The sequence below is a fragment of the Megalopta genalis genome, chromosome 7 (assembly GCF_051020955.1).
Source record: "Megalopta genalis isolate 19385.01 chromosome 7, iyMegGena1_principal, whole genome shotgun sequence".
NCBI lineage: Eukaryota > Metazoa > Arthropoda > Insecta > Hymenoptera > Halictidae > Megalopta > Megalopta genalis.
The window spans coordinates 12,247,622-12,272,813 of NC_135019.1; the positions used below are offsets into that span (position 1 = coordinate 12,247,622).

A 25,192-nucleotide genomic window follows, 5' to 3' on the forward strand; every position below is an offset into this window, starting at 1 on the left:
TGATAAGCATTGAGAACCGACATTTGCATTTTTCTCAGTCAATTGATCAACAAGAGAATCTCTCTCTCTCTCTCTCTCTCTCTCTCTATTTTCAGCGAGTCTGATTTAGAATCCAAGGAAGAAAATTTGCAGTAATTTGTATAATGAATCGAACGATATTGAATTTAACGTCGAGGCAGTGTTTACATCATTTTCTAATTAAACGCCCACCTCGTGTGAAATCGGTAATTACCGCTCTGCCTGGTGGCCTCGTGTCCTCTCCCTCCCCAGGACAAATCGCGCCTGTGCCTACGTTCGATTATTAGATAACTGCGAGTCTTTTCCGAGTGATTATAACGCGATACTGTGCGGCGATTTATTAATAAATCTCATCGGGATACTTAATTTCGAGGATACCCGTGTTCTTTCGACTCGACTTCTTCGAACGTCCGATGCTAACTTCGATTCCGTGGCTAGTTCACACGAATCTGTAACACTTTCTTGAACGCTTTCCGCCGAAGTTGTTGTCAAAGAAACAATCTATTACTGCCGAAGAAATAATTGATTATCGTTAAAGAAATAATTCATCGTTTCTTAAGGAAAAAAAATGATGTTAAACGCTCGATCGTTAAGTGAATTATTATCAGCGTCTCCTAAGAATCTCATAACTAAATACGTTGCGATAAATTAGTTTTCAAATCGGCTATCGATTTTCCTTGCGAACAGTAATTTGTCGAAGAAAGCGTTTCCTTTGCAACAACCTCGGCGGAGCAAACTGAAAGCGATGCACGATTTAGGCTCCTGCTGGGTAGATAATAGCGGCGAGAACCATCGAGAATAATTTATCGCTCGAGCAAAAAAGATGGAAAGGACATTATTAATATCCCCTTTAACGTCCCATTGTTCGATGACCTACAACCTATCTATTCAATTGTAATTAATACAAAATCGATCGTAACTTTCTCTAAATAAAGTGTCCCACAGCTTTCGCTATATAGTTTCCCAACTCGTACGAACTCATGGTCCCCGTTAAAAAGTTATTTTCTAAACTATCTCTATCCTCGAAATGTCCCAGCATAATTCCGCGCGTAACGTCCAAGTATGGAAAAGTTAGAAAATGAAATTTCAAAGTCGCTTGTTGTCGCTTCGGCGCCCATGTCTGTGCAGGCCACGCTGCACAAAATGGTGCGGCACGAAGCGAAGCTGTATTCTTCTGCGTTGCAGAATGCAACCTTGTCTCTGTGAGCGATGCAACTTTTCCAATGTTACATGGAACGCGAATCCGCCGGGACGACGGACGAAAGTGCACGAACTCTCTGCTCTTCTTGAATCGATAAGTCCCACGGCCGCTATTATCTGCCCATTCAGAGAACGGGCACACGTCTCCGGCGTGAGCCTGCAGACATTCTTTATAAATACCCATTGAGAAGTTGCTCATTAAGGGGGACAGAGCCGGGTATTTATAAAAATTACGTCGGACGCGCGGCAGCCCTCGTCATCGAGGAGAAACGAAGATGATAATGCGGCGTCGTTTACCGTTCGCTCTCATCTGCGGCCTGGGACGCCTCTGCCAATTTAGCAGTGGCAGTGGCGAGACGTTCCTCGGATCTCTCGAGGTCCTCCTCCAACAGTTGGATACGGCGGTTCAAGGCAGCAACTTCCGATTCAGCCTGCAATCAAACAGGAAGCCAAGTTAATTTTATTCGGCGGTATTTTCATTTGTCAGAGTTCGGCGTTGTTCGAATATGATTTTATTCGAAATATTTATTCGAAATACTTTTCGAATAAAATTTGGTCCGAAGAATTTATTTGAAATATTTTTCGAATCAAATTTTATTCGAAGAATTTATTAGAAATAGTTCTCGAATAAAATTTTATTCGAAGAATTTATTAGAAATATTTCTCGAACAAAATTGTATTCAAAGAATTTATTAGAAATAGTTCTCGAGTAAAATTTTACTAGAAGAATTTATTAAAAATAGTTTTCCAATGAAATTTTATTCGAAGAATTTATTAGAAATATTTCTCGAACAAAATTTTATGCGAGGAATTTATTAAAAATAATTTTCCAATAAAATTTTATTCGAAGAATTCATTAGAAATATTTCTCGAATAAAATTTTATTCGACATATTACTCAGGATTAATCGATGACTAGCCTATAGTTTTCAAGCTTATAACTCAATCGACCTCTGAAGTTCAATGAAATCATTGAAAGTCGCGTGCATTTTACGCACTCCATATTTTTAAGCATAAAAAGACGCAAAAGCGAATAGAATTTAAACGAAATTTTTATCAAAAGAAGTCTGATCGATGGTACAAAATAAATTGTTTCCTCGTTGTAAATTAAGTAACATGTCTTGTGACGAAACTACTTTCCAGCTTGCCTGGAAAAATTGAAAGATGGCTAAATTAAAGTTATTTATTGCCCTTTAATATCGATATCCGCTAGCCTGAGAACTCTTGTGCTCGGCAAAGTTATTGTCCTGGCAGATCGAATACCGATTTCCGAGATACTGACTCATAATTCGCCGCTGATACGCTATCGTTACGCCATTGAACACTTGATTAAGCTACTTGCAACACATGTGCGATAATGACATGATTATAAAAATATTTCGCAATAACGAGGCACGAAAAGTTGCCGTGCGTGCTGTCGCGAAATTTTTTAACGCTAAATCGAACGGGTTCGAACCGTTCTGCGCCGAACTGCGCTCTCCAAAATGGCTGCGAGGAGGCGGGTTCTCGCGGATCGCAACCAGACGAATTGCAAAATCAGTGTGCACAGTCGAATAAACTCGCGCGGTGTCGTCACCGCGAAGATAATTCGTAACGCATTAGGTGCGAGATAACGGAGTACTGACAAAAATCGGCTGTCGCGCTTCCTGAAAGGAAAAAAAAAATGGGACATATGTTCCGAGAATATCGGGAGCACGGGGGGGAATATTACGTTCCAGTTATCGTAGGAGAATTCCTCAGCTGGCGAACTGCAAGCTAGCATTTGTCAGCGCGTAAACGAGCTGACGGAGTTAAGATAAAGAGCAAGATACGGTGTATCTACGTTGACACAGAGTGGTTGCTTGTTTTTTAAGTGATTCAGCCTCGTCGGTTGCGACCATCTTGTTGTTGCTCGCTAAACAAAGCGATCGGACAACCACCAGAAGCCTGGGGATCCTTTAAAAGCCCCGCGGCCTCCGCATCTTCTCGATCTTCCAATTTTCTCCAATTAAAACGAGCTCCTATCTTTTGCCGATCTTTTTCACGACTACTAAATTCATGGTAGAATTTATGAGGGACGATTTGAAAAATAATGCTTTTTTATGTTCCTTGCGCCAGAAGACGAAACGCGGGTCGGAGACGCAGATAATTACTAGACTGCGGTTCTTTATGCATTTACGGCGCAAGGAAACCGGAATACCGACGAAAATAAATTGCGTTATTATTCCGTGTTCACCGTGAGGGAACAGTCTGCTCGACATAAGAAATTTGTCCTCTCTTTAGATATTTAGAAAATGATTAACGAACGTGAGAATTTGCATAAAGATCATCAGCCTCTAATAATTACGTTCTTCTCGTCGTAGTTCGTAAGAGTCCTGGGACTCGCGGCTGGCAGGATGCGTCAACAGCTCCTCATCCTATTAACACTTTAAATACCGGAAGCCAATTAATAGGTTTTCTTTAACGACCGCGTTATATGTAGACAGAGCTCGATGACTTCCTCTTAAATAATAATCTCGAGAGGAATCGTCGGATCGTATTAATTCAGATAAATCGTTGAATTCGAGAGATGCGGTCGCTATTTTCGCAAAACATGTTATTAATGTTCTATATTTCGATGGGCGAAGTGTTCGCGCGTTGCTGTTTCGAAGTCGATCGAAACGATTGTTCGAAGACGAAATTGTTTTCTTCGAACTGACCGATTACCTCGCGCTTTTAGAAGTACAGAGACTAGATACTAGAGAGGTAAAAATTCGTTAACAGGTTCTCGGCTGCTAATCCTCGTGACCAAGAGGCCTATTAAATAGCTTCCGGCAATGGCTTTCGCTAATTCCAGGAGCAAACCGCGGCTAAGTTGACTGGTCCTTAATTACCCATCACAATTGCTCGAACACATTCCTCGAGTCGCGACGCGATGTTTATTGCGATATATCGACCCCGGATTCCACGGATTTGCGGTATCTTTGGATCTTTGGATGATAAAATTTCTACACAGTTGGGAGAAATACCACTCCTTAAAATCCAGGTTCACAAAACATCCTTGTCTCCGAATCGATGCAATACGGTACAAGGACATTTTTAGTAACATTCCGAACGTATTATCTAGACTGCGGATTTTATGCATTCATGACAAAAATGACGGGAAACGAATAAAAAGCTAAAAAAAGGCTAATTAAATAAATAATAAATAAATATATATTAAATATAAATTATATAAAATATGAAATAAATAAATATTAATTAGCTAAAAAAAGCTTAAAAAAAGCTAAAAGAATTTAAGGTTACACTATTTTCAACTTATCACGATTACTAAAAGAAGAAACATATTTTCATTCGATTCATGTACAAATAACCTTGACAATATATATTTTGCGTTAAGATCCGCGGTCTAGTCATCGCTAAACTGTTTGTGTTTTTATGCACACATCCTTATACGCTTGCGAGGAACATTTTTAAACGAAACTTTGCATAAAGCAATACATTATATTGTGAAACGGTATAACCATCGTTTTACTGGAAAGAAAACCGACAACTCAACATTCAACAGCGTTTAGTGCGACTGCTGCCACTCGAGCCTGTCTCAACTAACAAGCACCACGAGACGAAAGCGAATGATAAAAATGCATTTATGGAGATTTCAATTGTCTCCTATTGCGGCAAACGAATAAATCCACTGAACAAATTCCCACAGAAGAACAAATTCCTGAATCAACCGCTCGAGACCCTCCGGCGACCCCAGTTGTGAACGAACTAATTAGAATGAACCTCCGCGGGGCTGAGCGAACGCGTTGAACAATTTCGTTGAGAGGACGCGGCGAAATGGGTCAGTTTGTCTCGCGGATTGTCTGGACGTTAAGAATTCGCCGTAGGTCCTCTCCTGGATCGTAGAAAACGAGGCGAAGCCTGCATGCAAACGTGCGACACGTGATTGCGATTCGTCAGAACGGAACAGAGCCGTGACGAGATCGCCAAGGTCTTCGCTCCGTTCGCATATCAATGACCCACGGCTTCCTTGAGCTCGTGCTCGGCCGATTTAATTGAACGGGTCAGCGAGCGCGTCACTAATTCTCGCAGCATCCGCGCGCCTCGTCGCCATTTTGCATCGTCGATGGCAAGAAAACGCGCTCGGACGAAATTCGAGCCGATCCTCCGCGATCGAAGAAACGCGGCGACCTGCTCGCGAGAGCTTTTTTACGCTCCGCGTGTTGGCCGTCTCCCATGGAAGCCGATTCCGAATAATCTCGGTTAATTAAATTCAGACGGGTTTCTGTTCGCTTTCGTGACGCGATTCGAAGCTGCCTGGAAATGGAACGTATGCGCTTTCGGTTTGCCAATCGCAAATTGGCTTGCACTCTTTCGTCGCTCCGATGCAAATTCTCCGCGCCGAATGCGGGAGATTGATACGCGAATCGTCGGAGACGTGCTTCGGCTCCTCTTTTCGAAAACATTCGCTCCTTTCGTGAACATTTCCTGCGTGGACAGCGCGGAAATACGAATTAAACAGAAATTGATTTTCGATCTCAACCCTTTGCACTCGAAGCTATTTCAACCGTCAATCTAAAATAATTTTTCTGACTTATGGTATTTCCATGTTATACGACAAAGTGCATTTGATGGACCTGAAATTGTGTTACGCTTTTAACAATTTCTTTGAATCTAAACTTTGTCGATATGAAAATTATCTTAGAACGCGATGTAACAAAATTTAGCGGTGCCTCGGAGTCGCCACTCGAATGCAAAGGGTTAATAGTTCGAGGAATTTGAAAATAACGTAAGTGGTCTAGAATTGGAAATCATAGCACCTGTAAATATTGTAAAAAGTGTGACGACGAATATTAACGAGATACGAATTAAACAGAAATTGATTTTCGATCTCAACCCTTTGCACTCGAAGCTATTTCAACCGTCAATCTAAAATAATTTTTCTGACTTATGGTATTTCCATGTTATACGACAAAGTGCATTTGATGGACCTGAAATTGTGTTACGCTTTTAACAATTTCTTTGAATCTAAACTTTGTCGATATGAAAATTATCTTAGAACGCGATGTAACAAAATTTAGCGGTGCCTCGGAGTCGCCACTCGAATGCAAAGGGTTAATAGTTCGAGGAATTTGAAAATAACGTAAGTGGTCTAGAATTGGAAATCATAGCACCTGTAAATATTGTAAAAAGTGTGACGACGAATATTAACGAGATACGAATTAAACAGAAATTGATTTTCGATCTCAACCCTTTGCACTCGAAGCTATTTCAACCGTCAATCTAAAATAATTTTTCTGACTTATAGTATTTCCATGTTATACGACAAAGTGCATTTGATGGACCTGAAATTGTGTTGCGCTTTTAACAATTTCTTTGAATCTAAACTTTGTCGATATGAAAATTATCTTAGAACGCGATGTAACAAAATTTAGCGGTGCCTCGGAGTCGCCACTCGAATGCAAAGGGTTAATAGTTCGAGGAATTTGAAAATAACGTAAGTGGTCTAGAATTGGAAATCATACGACTTGTAAATTTTTTAAAAGGTGTGACGACGAATATTAACGAGATTTTTAATTTGTCTTTTTTCAGAGATATTCTTTGTAGGGAGTAACAAGTTGTTCTTCCACGTTCTAAGATGTTTGGGAAATATACTAGATGTTTGAAAAAAATATAGTAAAACTTCGTTAAAAATCTGCAGTCCAGAAACGATTTTAATTATGGTCGAGGCAGTACGTTGACACATTTAGTGTTCCACACAGTCTCAATGGAACGGCAAGCGTGTAAATGAACTCGCATGTAAGAGATGTAGCTGTGAGCGTTAATTAGGCTGCTAGATAATCCTATCGGTGACACAGTATTGTTACATTTCAACGAGTTGTGTCATTCATCCACACGAACAGCATAATTAAAAGTCTAAACATAGAAAAGAATTTTATTCGCATATTTAAAGAGCTATACATACTTGGAACTTGCTGAATGCAACATAGTAATTGAAAGCGCAGAGTAGCGTTTAGGCTAACGTTTGTTTAACAAGTTTAAATGCTTCGAATCGCGATCTTGTAACTTCGTCTACATAAATTTTGTCAGACGTCTACAAAAATTCGCATTAAAATGTACTTCGCGTTCGAATGTCTGCTGAACAACCTGTCAAATAATTTTGCTCGATGAAAATGTGCGTATCAGCCGCCTTCAATCGTTCAAATTGTTTCATTTTGTTAGAATTCGACAGAAAGTGCACAATCTATAATCTACATACACCACTGCAGATTTTCGTGCAAAATAAAAATGGCCTGCCTCGATTGCGAGAAATAGAAACTAAGCAGAAAGTCCATCAAACTTGTATCGATAATTTTACTGGATTAAAAATGGTGCGTCGACGTTTGTAAATTCTCTTAATCCTCGCGCTATTTTAAATTGCAACTGCTCGGTTTTGCCGTAGAAACGTAAAATCTACTAATCGGATTTTCTTGCGCTATAAAAATGTGACTGACTTTTTTCAACGATACGTACAAGTTCGATTGAGGAAGTTAAAACAATTTTGCTCGATGAAAATGAGCGTATCAGCCGCCTTCAATCGTTCAAATTGTTTCATTTTGTTAGAATTCGACAGAAAGTGCACAATCTATAATCTACATACACCACTGCAGATTTTCGTGCAAAATAAAAATGGCCTGCCTCGATTGCGAGAAATAGAAACTAAGCAGAAAGTCCATCAAACTTTTATCGATAATTTTACTGGATTAAAAATGGTGCGTCGACGTTTATAAATTCTCTTAATCCTCGCGCTATTTTAAATTGCAACTGCTCGGTTTTGCCGTAGAAACGTAAAATCTACTAATCGGATTTTCTTGCGCTATAAAAATGTGACCGACTTTTTTCAACGATACGTACAAAGTTCGATCGAGAAAGTTAGAACGAAGGAGAGGAGACCGAGGCTAGCGAATCGGAGAGCGGGTGATCGAACCGCGCCGGATTCGGGTCGGTCCAAGGGATTTATTCGGTGTTACGTCAGACGGGGCGAACCGCGGGCCCTTACAAATGTAAATTACTTAACGCTCGATTACACGTGTACACGGGAGTACACGCAACTCGGGGCCCTTGTCCCCGTTAGCCGGCTGCACCTGCGGCGATTGTGTACACAGTACGGTTCAATTCTAATTCATCGCGCGGGCACGCCGAGCGTTACGCGCGCTTTTATGCACGTGTTACCGTTTCCCGGCCACGTACACGTTTGTGCTATGAACCTCGCATCCGGATCATTCGACGCGCCTGTTCTCTCCTCCCCCGTCGATCGGCAAAAGTCATCGAAAAGCGGACGATCGATTACCTTATCTGCCGGAATCGCGGTGAAATCCTTCGAACGAGCCGCCGACGGTTCGAGAGAAAAATTACTGATTCAAGAGCCGCGCCGTTCTTTAAATCGGAGCACGAAAATTAGCAGCCGAAAATTAGGCTTCTCGGTGATATTTCTAGCACTGAAAATTGCGCAATGATTCGCTGAATTTTACCGTGTCCAATTTTATATTCATATGCGCAGTGCGCGCAGGAAAAATCGTGGATCAAATATTAATTCAATTTTATCCTCTATTCTTCTTTATAGAATTTTTTAGAAGCACGAAGCTCGAAAATTAGGCTTCTCGGTGATATTTCTAGCACTGAAAATTGCGCAATGATTCGCCGAATTTCACCGTGTCCAATTTCATATTCATATGCGCAGTACGCGCAGTAAAAATCGTGGATCAAATATTAATTCAATTTTATCCTCTATTCTTCTTTATAGAATTTTTGAGAAGCACGAAGCTCGAACGTTCCCTTAACCCCACGCCGTACTTTAACGAGTCAGACTCGTGGTGCAGATTTCTAGTAATATCCTATTAACCAGTTAGCTATGTTTGACGAGTATACTCGTCATGGAGAAATGGCAATATTTTGTGACACGACGAGTATACTCGTCGTGCGTAAGAAATAGCGACCATTGGCTATTTAAATTGTAATTTTAATGAAAACAAAAACATATTCTCAAATTTCAAGACGTTCAGAATATTTTGAGGCCAATCCTGCACGAAGTTGTTTACATTGTTATAAAAATAAAATTAGAAAAGAATCACGGTATTGGTGTTCGACGTGCAAAGTGCCATTATATATTGTTCCTTGCTTTGCTAAATATCACTCTCTCTACAGCAGCAATTTGAATTTTTAACTTTTATAAGTATTCGATTATTCCTGGGTTTTTCGTTTATTATGTACATGGTATATGTTAACGTCAAGTGAATAAGTAAATATTAGTAATAAAATTGTTAATTTTATCAAATAAAACCGTCTTTTTGATCCAATATTTTAACAGCGACACTTACATTGTGCTTGACGAGTATACTCGTCGTCGCTTGATTCTCGCGACACATATAGGTGCGCGCTCTGAAATGGAGGCGCCACAGCTAACTGGTTAAATACCAATGTTATTCCGTTTTTTTAAGCCGGGATAAAATTCTGTCCTCTTGTGATCAATACTTTAATCAACCCAGCAAATGTAGACTCGCGATAAATATAAATTTTTTTTTGTCAAAGAAATTATTACAATCGAAAATGTGCTTATCATTTTAATAATGAAGAAAATGGTGCGGCAAGGGGTTAAACGAGTCGATCGCCGTACTTTCCAGACGATGGATCGTTCGTTGTCGCAGCGAACAAATCTGGGAACGTATTCTGAACTTGGAGCGTATTTAGTAGGGTCCCGTTAAACGCTCGTTGACCGAGTAAAGCAGTTCAACGAATCCTTGCTGCACAAAATTGAAGTATTGCACAACGGGGCTCGACGAAGCTGCAGCGTTTATAACGGCGCTACAATTAGCATTGCAAAGCTGTACTTTAATGAACAAGTCTTTCGATCCGCGTTTACGGCTACGATAATCAAAATTCGTACGGTACACGACGTCGATATGTTTCTGATACGCCCACGAAGGATATTCTTTCGTCAGAATTCGATCGGTATCGATTCGAAGCCGAACGATCATCGAATTACAGGTAATTTCATCGCTCGCGGAGTTTCAACTCGTCCCGCGATTCCTAATTTATTGGACAATTAGTCGGTGAACGTGGCGCCGAAGGAAACGGACACGCCCACGCGCTGCCATAGTCGAACAGGTCTCGCCAATCATATCCGCGGCGATGTTGGTAAGTGTGCCAAACATCCGCCATGGATCACCCTCCGGTGCCTCCATTATGCTCTGCTAATTTGGCGCCGGTCGCGACTGTCGCGAGTTTTTGCAAAAATTCGTCTCAATTAACCCTTTGCAGTCGGGTGGCGACTTCGAGGCACCGCAAAAATTGTCGTATCGCAATTCGAAATAATTTCAACATTATCCGATCCGTTTATATTTACTATTTATATTTATATTATATATTATATTATAAATATTATATTATAAATATTATATTATATATATATTATATTATAAATATTATATTAAATATATATATTATATTATAAATATTATATTAAATATATATATTATATTATATATATTATAATTTATTATAATATATATTTATTCCGTTTATTTTTAAATTGTTAAAAGTGTAACTGTCACAAAATTCAATTTTGTACGCATAAAATGTGCCCAGGTTGTACAAAATGAAAATATTACAGGTCGGAAAACTGTTTCGGATTTTTCGAGTTAAGATGGCTCCGACTGCAAACTGTTAATTCGCTCGCTCCGAAATTGAAATCGGCTCTGTTAAGTTTGCACAGAGGCCAGTCATTCGTTTTTCTAGCAACGATGATGCGAGATTAAATTCTACGAATGACAGGATATACCGAAAGATAGTGGAAGATCTTCGATTAAAATGAGTCTTGACCTTCTGCCATTATTTTGAATGCTCCGATTTAAACATTAACGTGGGAAGAGCATTATGCCCGCGAACCGAATTTTCGCACGACTATCGTCGCGAGGCATTATTGGTCTCGAATTCTACCTTCGTGGTCGATCGCGTTTCAAAAATCACTCGGTTAATGTGTCGAAGATACGATTGTTGTTCATCGACACCCATCATCGCGCTATTAAATCCGTGCATGCTCGTCTGCTAAGACATCTGTGGCGTGCGAGAACGTGATAACGTTTCACAAAAATAACAGACTTGACACTGCATTCGTTGTCTCGCGTAACAACAAATACTTATTCATCAGCGTCGGTCCCCGAACAACATTCTTTCAAGAGCAACGATCCTGCAAAACTTATTAGGTACAATCTGCTTATAGAACGTAATACGAAAGCACAACTGTAACGAGCGAATTATTACATAAGGAGAATTTGCGAGCGTGGAGAATTTGCTGGTGCTAAATATTGTGCAAGAGATCCTAGCAGAGATCGTTTGCGGATTCGTTGATCGCCGTGACCTTACGTCGACGGGGTCTGATACGGTTAACGCGACCGCGTCATCGCGACTGCGACGTTTGTTTGTTTATTAATAAATTCGCTGTCGGGACGGAGTCAATCGACGCTCGATTATGTAAACCAGTCAATAAAGCCGCCACGTGCCTCAGTCGGGGCTCGTACGTAACGTCACTTTCACGATTCGAGCTAAATCCGTCGATGCCGCGGGAATCAATGAACCAGACGCTTCGCGTCCACGATATATCCGGGGACGTGGAGAGCCGTATTTCACAAAGCGTGCTGTCCACCGCCTGATTTTGACGTGCAGTGCCGGAACAAAATTACTCGCGCACCTGTCTCTCGATCTCGAGGCGCCATGCAAACATTTTCCAGCGAAGTGAAAATAATGTTCGCGAGCCGCGAGAGAGAAATCAAAATTGATAATTCAGACTTTGACGAGGGTCTCGAGATATTTTATATTTTAATCGAAGAGTTTTAATATTATTTTACATGAATGTATAATGGTTTTGGCTGATTTAACCCTTTGCACTCGAGTGAAAATTCCGAGGCGCCATACAAACATTTTCCAGCGAAGTGAAAATAATATTCGAGCCGCGAGAGAGAAATCAGAATTGATAATTCAGACTTTGACGAGGGTCTCGAGATATTTTATATTTTAACCGAAGAGTTTTAATATTATTTTACACAAATGTATAATGGTTTTGACCGATTTAACCCTTTGCACTCGAGTGAAAATTCCGAGGCGCCATACAAACATTTTCCAGCGAAGTGAAAATAATATTCGAGCCGCGAGAGAGAAATCAAAATTGATATTCAAACTTTGACGAGGTTCTCGAGATATTTTATATTTTAATCGAAGATTTTTAATATTATTTTACATAAATGTATAATGGTTTTGGCTGATTTAACCCTTTGCACTCGAGTGGAAATTCCGAGGCGCCATTAAGAATTGTTATGTCGTGTCTGAAAATAATTTTATTGAACAAATTTGTTTATTTTTAAAGAGCTGTTGAAAGCGTTAATTCAGCTTCGAGTGCAAAGGGTTAATTTTCGAAGGGTGGAATCAACCCCATAACCTAACCGCACGATTACTGGGAACGATCGTTGAAATATTAGCGCAGTTCTGTAAGGAGTAAAATTTCTTTTGCTCGCACGACTACGTAACAACTTCGAGGGTTGTTTCATCCCCCCGCACGGTACAAATTAGCTTAATAAACTGAACTGAATAAAATTTTCGATCGGAAACATCGACGAAGATCTTCACCCTCTCGCAGTAAAATTAAATCGGAGCAAAAATAATTATGCTGATGCTAATGCTATGCAACGGTAAAATATCTGTAAGTATATACGGCTGTATCGCGGCAACGAAATTTACGAGCAACAATTACTCGCGACGAGAACGAAGAGTTTTAATGGAACGGTGGTTCAATTTGCAGCACACCGACGCTTCGCTTGTGGGAACAACGAACAATTACGAGTCCGCGTGTTTCGCGCATGGTAACAGGGTGTGGTGCCCCATTATCCTGGAAGAAGACGTCGATATCAGAGGGGGAGAGAAGTTGAGTGAGTAGTGAGTTCCCTGGTGAGACAATAAACGCGATACGAGGCGCGTGTCGGCCAGTTATCGAGTTAGGCGAAAGGAAACGAAAAAGGAGTCCGCCTCGGCAGTGCACTTCACTGCTCGATGACAAAAGCTAGTTAGTGAAGCTTCGGCGAGCTTGAACCCGCTGGCCTTTTAGGACCAGCCGCGCCATAAACTGTGCCTCGTCACGGGGACACGTTGACGGTTCTCTTTTCTTTTTCTTTTTTTTTTGGAACGTATCCAATGTTAATCACTGTGGTGTAATCGGACGTAACGAATGCATGCCTGCTTCGGTAATTGTACTACAACATTCGAGACTTTAAAATTAAGAGCACGAGGTGTGTGTGCTTAGGAGCTGTAGCAGAATTAGTCTCGATAAATGGAGTAATTTATCCATGATAATACTCGATAAATGATAGCAATTTATCCAATATAAGGGTGTCCCGAAAATGTATCGCAATCCGGAAATGGGAGGTTCCTGAGGTCATTTGAAGCAACTTTTTCCTTTGCGAAATTTTTCTCCGAGGCACCGTTCATGAGTTATTCACGAAAAACGCTGACCAATGAGAGATCGCCGACGCCTCACCCTCGCGACCACTGCCGCTGCGTTAGCTGGCCGGCGCGACGCGGCATTGGCCGCAAGGGCGAAGCGCCGACCGCAATCGCTCTCCGATTGGCCAGTGTTTTTCGTTAATAACTCACAAACGGAGCGGCGCATTGCATTTTCGCTAAGGAAAAAGTTGCTTCAAATGACCTCAGGAATCCCCTACTTTCGGATTGCGAGACATTTTTGGGACACCCTGTATTTATACTTAATTTGAAAATCGTTCGACGAAAGGAACTTCGACTGCAGAATCTGTTCGAAGAAGTCTGAGGAATTTGTTTCGGAGCACGACCGAAGATACGAATGTCGTTATAGTCAATTGGAATTTGGACTTGTAGCCTGGCGATTGTTAACAATATTTACATTCAGCGAACGTAGCACTCGAAAAAAAAAACGTGTAGCATTGAGATATTTAACACAAAGTTGGAGTTCTGTTGTGGAAATCTGTTTACGTTGAAAGGCTATACTATCCTTCAAAGAACATGTAAGATAATCTCGTAGGAAGATGTCTCCTTTAATTACGACCCTGGTCGATAATGCACGAGGCCGGTGGTACCGGGGGGCAGGATAGCGAAAGCGTACGTACGACAGGTTTCTTCGACACAATGGAAAGGTCAGAGGAAAATGTTTCTTCGACCTTAAGCATCAGGCGATCCTACTACGTCACAGGTGTAAATAAAGGTAACATGGGAACAGTCAACAGCTCCTCGCGACACAAAAAGGAAACAACGATTTCGGATACGCGAGCACGTACGTCGTCATCCTACTCGAATTTCTACCAGGCCGACGTTCGGCCATAGAATTTCAACGAGTCACGCGTTCTTCGTGCACCGCGGCGAGTCGACCGGGCCGAGTACGTACTCGCAGGCCGAGAAAACAGAGGCCGGAGGAGCTTGCTCGAATGTGTTCGAACGTCGTTGAATATTCACGTATCCGGAATTATGGGAAACTGGCTTATTATGCGTTCGCTTGTTTACGGCGTTCGCGAATGCGAGGACAAGATTGTTTACGTCGAGTACTCGAGAGCACGGTTACAAGTGGGAACGATGTCGGGATAGTCGGTCAGATCTTTCTCGCTGCGCCAATAAAATCGTTCCTTTGTGTGTCACTGCTGTCATTGAATAGTCGACTCGACTGTTATTACAGTTACACAGGTAATCTAAATGCAAAAAAGAGAGAGGTGTGCGCCAGGTAATTCTCGGGCAAATTGAATCGTTTCGTTGGAGGATATTAAATGGATTAAGTATCCAGGAATTCCCCGTTGTCGATCTTTGAATTGTATTGGGTTGGCAACTAAGTAATTGCCGATTTCAATTATAGATGTCTCTCACTCCCATTTTTATGATATCCATAAATGTTATATTATAAAATTATTATTATTATTATTATTATTATTATTATTATGTTATTTTTTATTATCCGTGAATTTTAGCAACTGGACAAATTGAATGCAGCGGTCAAGGAAAAGCGACCAGAATTGGTCAATCGTAAAGGTGTCATTTTTCACCAGGACAATGCTAGGCCGCACACGTCTTTGTCCACTCGGCAAAAATTGATGGATATTGGTTGGGAATTGATGTTACACCCACCGTATAGCCCTGATCTCGCGCCATCGGATTACCACTTATTTCGATCCCTGGACAACACCCTTCGTGGTAAAACTTTTAACGATGATGACGCTGTAAAATCTCACTTAACTCAGTTTTTGGCCGAAAAGGATCAGACTTTCTACGAGCGTGGAATTTTCAAGTTGTCAGAGAGATGGCAAAAGGTCATCGAACAAAATGGAAAATACATTACAGATTAAACTTCGTTCCAAGTAAAAAAAAATTTTTTATTTCATTAAACAAATCGGCAATTACTTAGCTGCCAACCCAATAGAATTGTTTAAAACAAGCGGCGAGACTTTGAAAAATTAATTACTTATTTCGGGCTTGTGCGCCTCGAGAGCTCGAATCTCACGCAATAGAGTAATGTCTCTCTAATTGACGCTCAGATTTTCCACGAAAGTGGACAATTTGGGAAGAGGAGATACGATTATTCGAGCCTTGCGACACGTTTTTATAATTACGAATTGTCAACAATTATAAGAACGAGATGCGAGACACGAATAATCGTATCTCTTCTTCCCAAATTGTCCATTTTTATGCACAATCTAAGCGTTAATTAGGGAGACATTACTGTACAGCGTTACGGAGCAGCGCGTTTCGTACTGTCCGAGCAAAAATGCCAAGATTATAGCGCGAATCCGTTAAGTGGTCGCTCGGACCACGGAAATCCGATGTTCACCTTGCTACGATGTGCTCTTTGCAAACATTCACTCTGAATTCGACTGACTCAACGCTCGAAAACCGTGGTAAACGTTGCCTAATTATTGTTTAAACAGCGCCAAGCATCTGGACGCAACCATTGGACCGCGAAGACGCAACGAAGCTCCTTTCTTTCTTCTAAACTACCGACTGCTTTTTTGCCGGAAACCTGTTAATGCGTACTATGCTCCAAGACACGTTGTTGTCGAGGACATTCCTCGTGCGAACTTTTATCAAAATATACATACAGTATTGTCTGCCTAATTGACGCTCAGATTGTCCACAAAAATGGACAATTTGGGAACAGGAGGTGCAATTATTTGAGCCTTGCACCTCGTTTTTATAATTGTTCGCAATCGGCAACTATATAAATGTGCCTCAAATCTCGAAAAATCGAGTCTCCTCTTCCGAAATTGTCCGTTTTTGTGGACACACTGAGCGTCAATTAGAGAGACATTGCTGTACATACATACATACAGTAATGTCTCCCTAATTGACGCTGAGATTGTGCACAAAAATAGACAATTTGGGTAGAGGAGATACGATTATTCGAGCCTTGCACCTCGTTTTTATAATTGTTGAAAATCGGTACCTATAAAAACGAGTCGCGATCCGAAAGTGGCGGGTTCCTCGGATCATTTGAAGCAACTTTTTCCTTTACAAAAATGTTCTCCGAGGCGCCGTCAACGAGTTATTAACGAAAAACGCTGACCAATAAGAAACGAGTTCAGCTGGCGCGAGGCGACCGAGCCAATGAGCGGAACTGGGCTTCGTGCGCTGGTTGGCTGGGCCGCCTCGCGCCAGCTGAACTCGATTCTTATTGGTCAGCGTTTTTCGTTAATAACAATTTGGGAGATACGATTATTCGAGCCTTGCAGCTCGTTTTTATGGTTGCTGACAATCGATAACCATAACAAAAGAGCCATTGTTTTGTGGACAATCCGAGCGTCAATTGGAGAGACATTACTCTGTAGTCGATATTTCTTTGTTTTCTATTCTTGTCCTAAATTTGATCGCAATTTGCACTTTTAGCAGACTTTGGAGACATAAACGTCTCCGAACTCGGAGAGTTTAGGGTTTTCGAATGCGGTCAGACCAACGCTTTTTCTACTTTTCAATCGACCTAGGGGCTCCGGCGAACCGTTCGGCCTGTGCAGAGATCGACCAGCCGTACTCCAGTTCGCGAAGAATCGCATAGAAACACGGCGGAGGGCCCGGTTCGGCGCACTGCGCAGACCGATCGACTCCCCGAGTTACAGTTCGAATATTTTCAGGTGCACGGAGGATTGTTGGCAGACGACGGCAGGGAATATACCGAGAGGTAAGGTTTTCAAGCGAGTCCTCGTTGTATCAAGAATGTCTCGAGTGCGAGTCGAGCCGAGTCGGTGGTGTCCCTACCACAATCCCCCCTTCTTTCCAGAGCCACAACCCAGGCTGACGACGTGCCCGACACTCACGATCGATTCTAAAGCCGTATGGACGCCGGCTCTGCCGTTTTCATCGTTATGAAAAAGATCCTATCCTGTTATTCTCTTGACCATAAACTCGATGTGGCACTTCTACGACTTCATTCCTCATTGGTTCTGTCCTCCCGTGAGTCCTACGGACCTGTGCTCACTAAGGTACGATCTATTAGGTCTGTCCTTCGACTACCTGGCCTCGGCCTGTCCATCGGTCGCTAATTTTCAGGCTCCCGACCGCTCCAGCAGACCCGAAAACTAGCTTTCGTTCTCTTCCTCTGAACCTTTCAACTATTCTCCTGAAGCCCCTTGCAAAATTCTTAACAATACGTAGACCAATTGAAATGATTTATAGCTGTTGTTCAACGGTAAACCTACCGTGGCGGTCAAAAAGACCGGTATTAAATATTAATAATAATATTTAAATATTTTTGATATTATAGAGCCACTTTCGATTGAATAAATCGCATAATCCCAGCGCACCGTATAATAAAAATGATAAGATGCCGAAATAAATTCCTACGAAACATGTTAGACACGTCTTCGGTGCTCCGCAGGTTTAGCGTTAATAAATATAACAGGAGTACGATAAAAATTCTTTTCATTTCACCGTATTATTTGCGGTGCTCCTATTCGTTTGCGAAAAACTCCCTACGTTACCGTGACACTAGGGGTGTTTTCCGGGATGAATCGATTCGGGCTATTTTCGTTCGCAGCAGCAGATTGCGGTCGTATCGGAAAATCACCGGATTCCGGGGTTAACAAACTGACGGTATCGGGCCAGCCGGGATCGATACTTTTTCCTGAACGAGTGTCCTGCGAGGTTGAGAACCGTATTTCCGGCGAAGAGGCACGCCGCCGTGCGTACGGTGCGTGTTGCACGATGAAATTGACCGTGAGACGAATCAATCCGTCGTGGAAACCGACAGGATTCGCGTCACACGACGAACAGAGAGTTCGAACCGAATCCAAGAGCCAGAGGGTGTCGAGCACCCAGGGCCGCGTCGAGGCGACCTCGGGCCCCCGAGCGATCCTTCCGTCGGACCCTCCACCCCCTACCAACCTTTACGACTGTCCTGGCTACCTTTCTTTTTGTTCGGCTCTCCTTTCGGGGACCCTACAATTTTTTCCTAGTCGTCGGGGTCCTAAGCTACCTGGCGCACAAGACCACCCTGCACGGGATAAATATTCAGGAGGGAGGGGAGGGGTGGCTGATGCCACGAGCCGAGATAACAGAGAACCCGGCAGCGAGGAAATTGCGGTTTCGGCTACGCTTTCGAGCGATCAACGATTAAAAATCTCCGGTACGCCAATAGCGGCTCGCACCAGTGACGTATCGCGAGCGGGACAGAGACAGGAGACTGACCGCGGCGCCGCGATTGGCGGACTTTAACCCTTTTGTCACGAGATTACTCGAATGTTTTTGCCGCGATTCGTGGCACCTGCTGTTTTCCCGAACGATCCCGTGTTCCCTCGGGTCGCCACGACCCGACGCACGTCGAAACAACCGAATCCTAACAACAAGCCGAACTGGAAACTGTTATGGTTATCTGGTTTTCGCTCGCAGTCATAATAGCTGTCCACCCCGCTCCCGTTACTCCAGCCGTGCAACATAGGAGCACAACGGACAACTATTCCGACCGCCTACGAATCCTCGATTTTCCCGACCGCCTGCTGCTGTAATCGCATCTGGCACACGTCGAGGGTTCGACGTCGACTAACTACGGCCGCCTTCCGAAAGGACCGATGGGTCCGGTGAAAACGGAGCGTCGCTCGCGATTTCGTCACTCTCCGCGTTTCGCATTGTCTCGGCCCGTCGGGTCGCCCTCGACTACCAAGTCGAACACCCTCTATGTCCGCGTGCAGCGTCCGAGTCCTAGAGGCTTGATTCACGTTTCCATGAAGGTGTCGCGGCGCGACCGAACGGAACACGATTATCGGCTCGGCGGATACCGGAGTCGGAAACACCCAGAGATACCGGGTGCACGCGATATACCCCCTCGCGCGAAATAGGTGGGAACACGCGAATGGCGAAAAGGTGGTCGGCGAAGCCGGAGAGAGTCTCTATTTCTCACTCACTTCCTCGCGGCGCATCGCTTCCACCTGCAGCCGCTTCTGATACTCCTCGCACTCGTCCTTGACCTTCTCCAACTCCTCCTTGGACTGTCTCATCTTCTTCTTGAGCACGTCGAGGAGGGCGCCCTGCATTTGGGTCGACATGCTGGCCGGATGGCGCGTGTAGCGTTCCTCCCTGACACTGGCTTCGAAACAAGGCGATCGCGCGAGCCTCGTGCAACCCGCGGCTTCCTCGACTCGGCACGAAGTCTACTTCCTCGACGACGAAGATCGGACACTAAATTGGAACAACCTGGTCCACGCGACGCAACGACGACCAAGGATAATATGTGTCGGGGTTAAGATAGGCGACCGGCACCCGTACGACAGAGAGAGAGTTTCGTAGCCTCCGAGCTGTCGTGCACTGGCGACCACTGGCTGCTGTTCGCTGGAAAGCAAGATGGCCGCCCCCGGCCGTCGCGCGCATGCGCGCTGGAACGCCTCGCGGACGTCAAATAGTTCCTCGACCGTTCCACCGTGGACCCTTCGTCGAATTTTTTCCGGTTTCTCGAACGAATCGAAGGGGAAAAGCGACGGCGTCGCCGGGCTCCGCGCGATTACCAATCGCGCAGGAGGTTCGAGTCCCGGCGGAAGAGCGATTTCTGGTTGCTTCGGCGACCGCGTCGCAAATCGCGACGCCGCACGCCGAGTATCATTACGCCGATCGACGTGTCGTCGCGCGCAAAGCCCCGGAAATACCGCGCCCGTCCCGAGCGCGCCCAACCATTCGAATGGACGCTCGACAACAATCCCTGCGTTGTTTCGACGCATCGTCATCCTGGTTTTCCATCCGCTTCGAGGGTCGCCGCATCTCCGGACGAGAGGATATCGACGCCGATCCGATCGCTTTCCTTCGATTGTACGAGAAAATATGGAAGCGACACGCTTTTCGAAAGGGCCACTCGCGTAGCCCCATTACCATTTTCGCGTTACGTTCTACCGTATCGATTGGAACTGGTTTTACATCGCGGCGCTGAAAGCGATGGGAATTCGAATGAAATGTAATTTAGCTAAAATTATGGCACGCTCGGCGATTCTCTCGACAATTTAAATATTCAACGTGCAAACATCGTTCGAACGAGAACAAGAACGGTTCTTATCTGTGGCTTATTGTCTGCGGAGCGGCGTTATCGCGGACACGTTATCTCGTTCCTTATTTTTCTAATCGTAAGAACATCAATTTGCATTTTATTTATTTTAGTCATAATTGTTCCGATCGATGTTTTTATTTGTCGTGAATCGCGGCGTGGAAAAATTATGTAAATTCGGATAAAACAGATATTATATATTATATATAATATATATTATATTATAATAATATAATAATAATATTATAATAATAATATTATAATAATATATTATATAATATAATATATATTATATTATATATAAACAGATATTCGCAATATTCTCGACATAGAAATGTATAACCCGTGCCGTTCCGTGCGACACGAAACTCCATATGGTGATTGGATTGCACCTATATGTATGTATATACCGTTTACGTTTCAAATGCTGATTGTTCTTTAACGGCGTCGGCCGCGTTTTGTATTGAATCGAATGAAAATGGGGACAGACCCGACGTTTACTTTCAGGAGCATCGTTTGTTTTGATGTTTCGATGTTCAATAACGATGATCAAAATGTTGGTCTGGAATCATTCGACCGGTTCTGGTTGCTGCTGCCGATTGTAACGGTACAAAATACATGCACGCGCCATCTACGATCGCGCCGTGTAAACGGAAATTAAAAGTGACACGACCATTTCATTCCGTTGATAACTGGCGACGTTGAATGAAATCGTGACGTCAGCGTTGCAATATTCGAGAGTCGTCGGTGTTCGTTTATAAATCGTCTAGTGAAGGGTGGAAGAATTTCTACTGGAGAATCGTTCGAAATAAACGGAATTGTATTTGCTAAATCGATAGATCGGACCCATACGTTCGACTTAATAACTCCATGTAGAGAAACAAGTTGGACATTTTATGATTAACATTCGCCAAGGACAAGGTTTCAATTTTATTATTCACCAGGGTCAGTCAGATTTCATTTCTCACTGGAGCACCTCTCGTTTCTATAACACTTCGTTGTAACAAAAACTTATATATCCCTCGCTATATGTTTCCAAACGGCTTCAGTCACCGAAGAGTTATCGCTAAGCGACTATATTTAAATTTTGAATTACCAAGGACCATGCGCACTCGACCCGATGCACACGCTTTTCGTCACGGTAACGCCATCTGGCATTGCGCGATCCAACCTCGAATTCGAACGCTGTCAAAAGTGGCGTCGAGTCGAGTCGAATCGAGGACGATCCATTTGAATTTCAATCGAATTCAACATGAGAATCCCTGCGGACGGCGGCGAGCGAACAATGCGGGCACAGATGGCAGCAGGTTTGCGCGAAATCGCGGAATGCGTTGTTACGAACGTCGCAGATAAGATCCGAGGGAACCGGATCGGCGTTCCAAAGGTCGTCGACGGGCGTGCTATACGGGGCGCGTTCCAAATTCGTGACAAATACGGAACGGACGTTTTGCAACAACGTTTTATTATACCGCGACACGCCGCCGGGTTTGAACCGCCGCTAACGACACACGTTTGTAACGAGCCGGATTTGTGGGAGCGCGCGCGTTCCGGAGCGTTGCTTACGCAATGCCCTCTCGTCGAAGTGCCGAATAAAAGGCTGCTGGATCCGTGCACGGCCGCCACGTATTTTTAGAATGTTGACGGCCGCTCTCGGCTGTTTGGTTTACACAAGGATTTCGACCAGCTTTCGAGCCAAAAGAAAGTCTTGCACCCGGAACGATTCACGGGAACGCTTCTGTATCTTTCTCAGCGTTCCCCTTCTGTTACGAAACTGCATTTTAACGACTACGGAGGAATCCTGTCCGTGGAAGCGACCGCGACGGCCACACGAGCGCTAAGCAGCCATTTTCGACGCGCTTAGACGCGCCGTTGCGAACGACTTTTTATTTCTCCGTGTAAATTTCGAACATCTCTGAAACGCCATTTATCATTCCCGCGAAAGCAATCCTCGCTTACACGGGGGATTACGAAGTCGGGATACTTTTGCGCCGAAGTGTACCGCTTCGGGGAACTGATAATACCGCCAAGTTTGGTAGCGTTGCACCCGAGCGGCGCGTCGTGTTTAGCGAAAGGTGGGGCCGCGTTCCAAAAATGAAACAGTGAAAACACACACGGCCGAGTCACGTCGACCCCGACGTGCCCGGTTAACAATCAGGAGGGATATTCGATCCATAAATCGTCTGGCCGGCTATATACGTGTAAGAATACCGTTTGTCGTGCCGGGCGCGAGAATCACGCTTAACCCATTGTCCCCGTCCGCTAACCCTAACAATAAGTGTTCTTTGTCGGGCGATCGTGCGTCGTTAAGACCGACTATGCGAAGTCCATTGCCGCTCGCGGCGCTCCTAATGGCCTCTTTAATTATTATTGCAGGATATCGCGCGACAGCCGGCGTGTATTATTCATGCCGCGATTTCGATTTTCAGCCGGCGGGGAGTCCCGCGATCGGACTTTCTCTAATCAGTCTCGAGGTCGCCGATATTTCTGGTCGATCGTGCAACAAGCTTATTTTAAAGCGAGCGATATGCAACGACAACAACGGTATTAATTACAGCGATCGTACCGAGTACATAAACGGTTCTTGGTAACGTCTCGGCGGCTAACCGCTGGATCATCTAACCTGGCCGTGTTTCTGCTCGCTCCCTTTAGAGTTTCGAGAACGTGGATAAATCGTGTTCCGAGATGACAATAGAAATAACGATGTGACCTACAAATAACGGCGCAGAGAGAAAAGAGAACGAGAGAGAGAGAGTGGGGGCGAGAGAGAGAAAGCAGGACTTTAACCGATGACTCGGCCCGTTATCAACCGCCGAATGACCCCTGAGCTATCCGACGTCACGGGTCCGTCAAGGTCACGTCACGCGGTGACCTTCCCACGCGAGGCGTCTACATACCGGCCGCATCATGCGATACTGACCCGTTTCAGCTGGTTGCCCAAAGTGTTCTGCAGTTCGTTCTTAATCAGCCGGAACATAATCATCGTTTCGCTGGAGAATATGGACGAGCCGAACGCGAGCCCGGGATAGTCGGCGCATCGCTTTCGTCTTCTGGCTTCTTTCTCGGCCTGCACCTCGGCCCTCTCGCTCGGGCATCTCAGCTTGGCCAGCTCGACAAGCTCGGGATCCTCGTCGTCGTCGGAGTTCCCGTCGCCGCGAGCCCTCGCGACCGCGTGCTCAGGCTCCGGCGATGTCTCTTTGCTCCTATGCTCGAGGAGCTCGTCGTCGGACGTGTCCTCGCCATGCGAGATTTTACGGGACTTGTCCAGGTACGCCTCGAAGCTGTCGAAGCTCTGGACCTCGTGCTTCCTGCGCCCGTAGGACGGCCGTTCGTGTCGTTCGTTCTTGGCATCCGGGCTACACTGCGCGAGCCTCTGTCGGATGTCCGAGTCCTTGCTGGCCGGTGTCGTCTCTTTGGCGGCCGTCGGCACCGTCGCCGTGGGGTTACGGAGCCACCTCGCGCCGACGGTAACCGCTCGTGTCACCGGTTGCGGGTTGACGGAGTCCTTGTTGTCGGTGGCACAGCTCTTCTCGTCGAGCCTGGCCGGTGCCGATCCGGACGACGTCTCGTCGACACCGGTCCCCGTGTTTTCAACGGTGCCAGCAGGGCCACACTGCGCGGGTCCTCTGCTGGAGGCGTCGAGACGTCGGCGCGTAGCGTGTCGCGGATGATGCTGATGACCGCGACGTCTCGTGGTCGACGCAAAAGCTGGCTCCATACCACGTTATCCAGCTGCCAACCCTTTTCCAACCCCTTTCCTTGCACCGTGCTGTCGTGTTATTCTTTTTCTCTCAACGTGCCACACGCACCACTGTTACTACCACCGCACAAGGCACACCGCCATCTTGTCTGTCACTGTTCGTAACACGTTTCTCACCGCGCCACGCATACGTCCTTCTATCTCGCAACTCGTGTCTCCCTCTCTCTCCGCGCAACGTACCGTCGCCCCCTCCCGCCGGTCTTATCCTCCCACTCCGCCTTTCAGGGTCTCGCTCTTGCTTTCTCTATCTCTCTCTCTCTCGCTCGCTCCCTCGCTCGGCGTCGCATGCACGCACACCGCACCGTACGTCGTACGGACGAACGCATGCACGAGAGCAGCACGCTGGTCTCCTCTCCCTGCACCGTCCTGCTCCGATTTCTATCCTGCTTTCTATAGTTCTTTCTCTCTCTCTCTACCGTGCTATCCGCGGATCCAGGTTACCCCCTCCACCCGCGCCGCCGCCACCACCACCATTAAACCGGCCGAAAACCTTCGGCGAGCGCCGCCCAAACTACGAAACGGCGGCTCCGCGTACTAACGCTCGACTGGTCCTCCACATCGCCGCGAACCCGCTCTATTTCGACCCGAGGCGGCTGCGCGCCATCGAGGCGACATCTGCCAATCGAAGCGCGCCACTTCGCCGTCGGTAACTAATCACTGGACGGCTCGCGCGCTTTTCAAACGTTCGAATTTCGAACGCGATGC

The 25,192-nt window shown here is 44.8% G+C and overlaps 1 protein-coding gene across 29 annotated transcripts in view; it reads right to left on the reverse strand.

Moving 5' to 3' along the window:
• The window catches only part of Tm1 (tropomyosin 1), a 61,646-nt gene that overhangs the window by 29,438 nt on the left and 7,016 nt on the right, over positions 1-25,192 (reverse strand). For 13 of the 29 annotated variants that reach the window (XM_076523830.1, XM_076523824.1, XM_076523826.1 and 10 more), the window contains exon 4: positions 1,516-1,649. In XM_076523830.1, coding sequence (XP_076379945.1) covers positions 1,516-1,649 — 134 coding nt within the window. Of the gene's footprint in view, positions 1-1,515; positions 1,650-19,606; positions 20,032-23,647; positions 24,897-25,192 lie in introns of those variants that run through there. The other 16 variants (XM_076523820.1, XM_076523818.1, XM_076523815.1 and 13 more) reach the window with 16 other exon arrangements.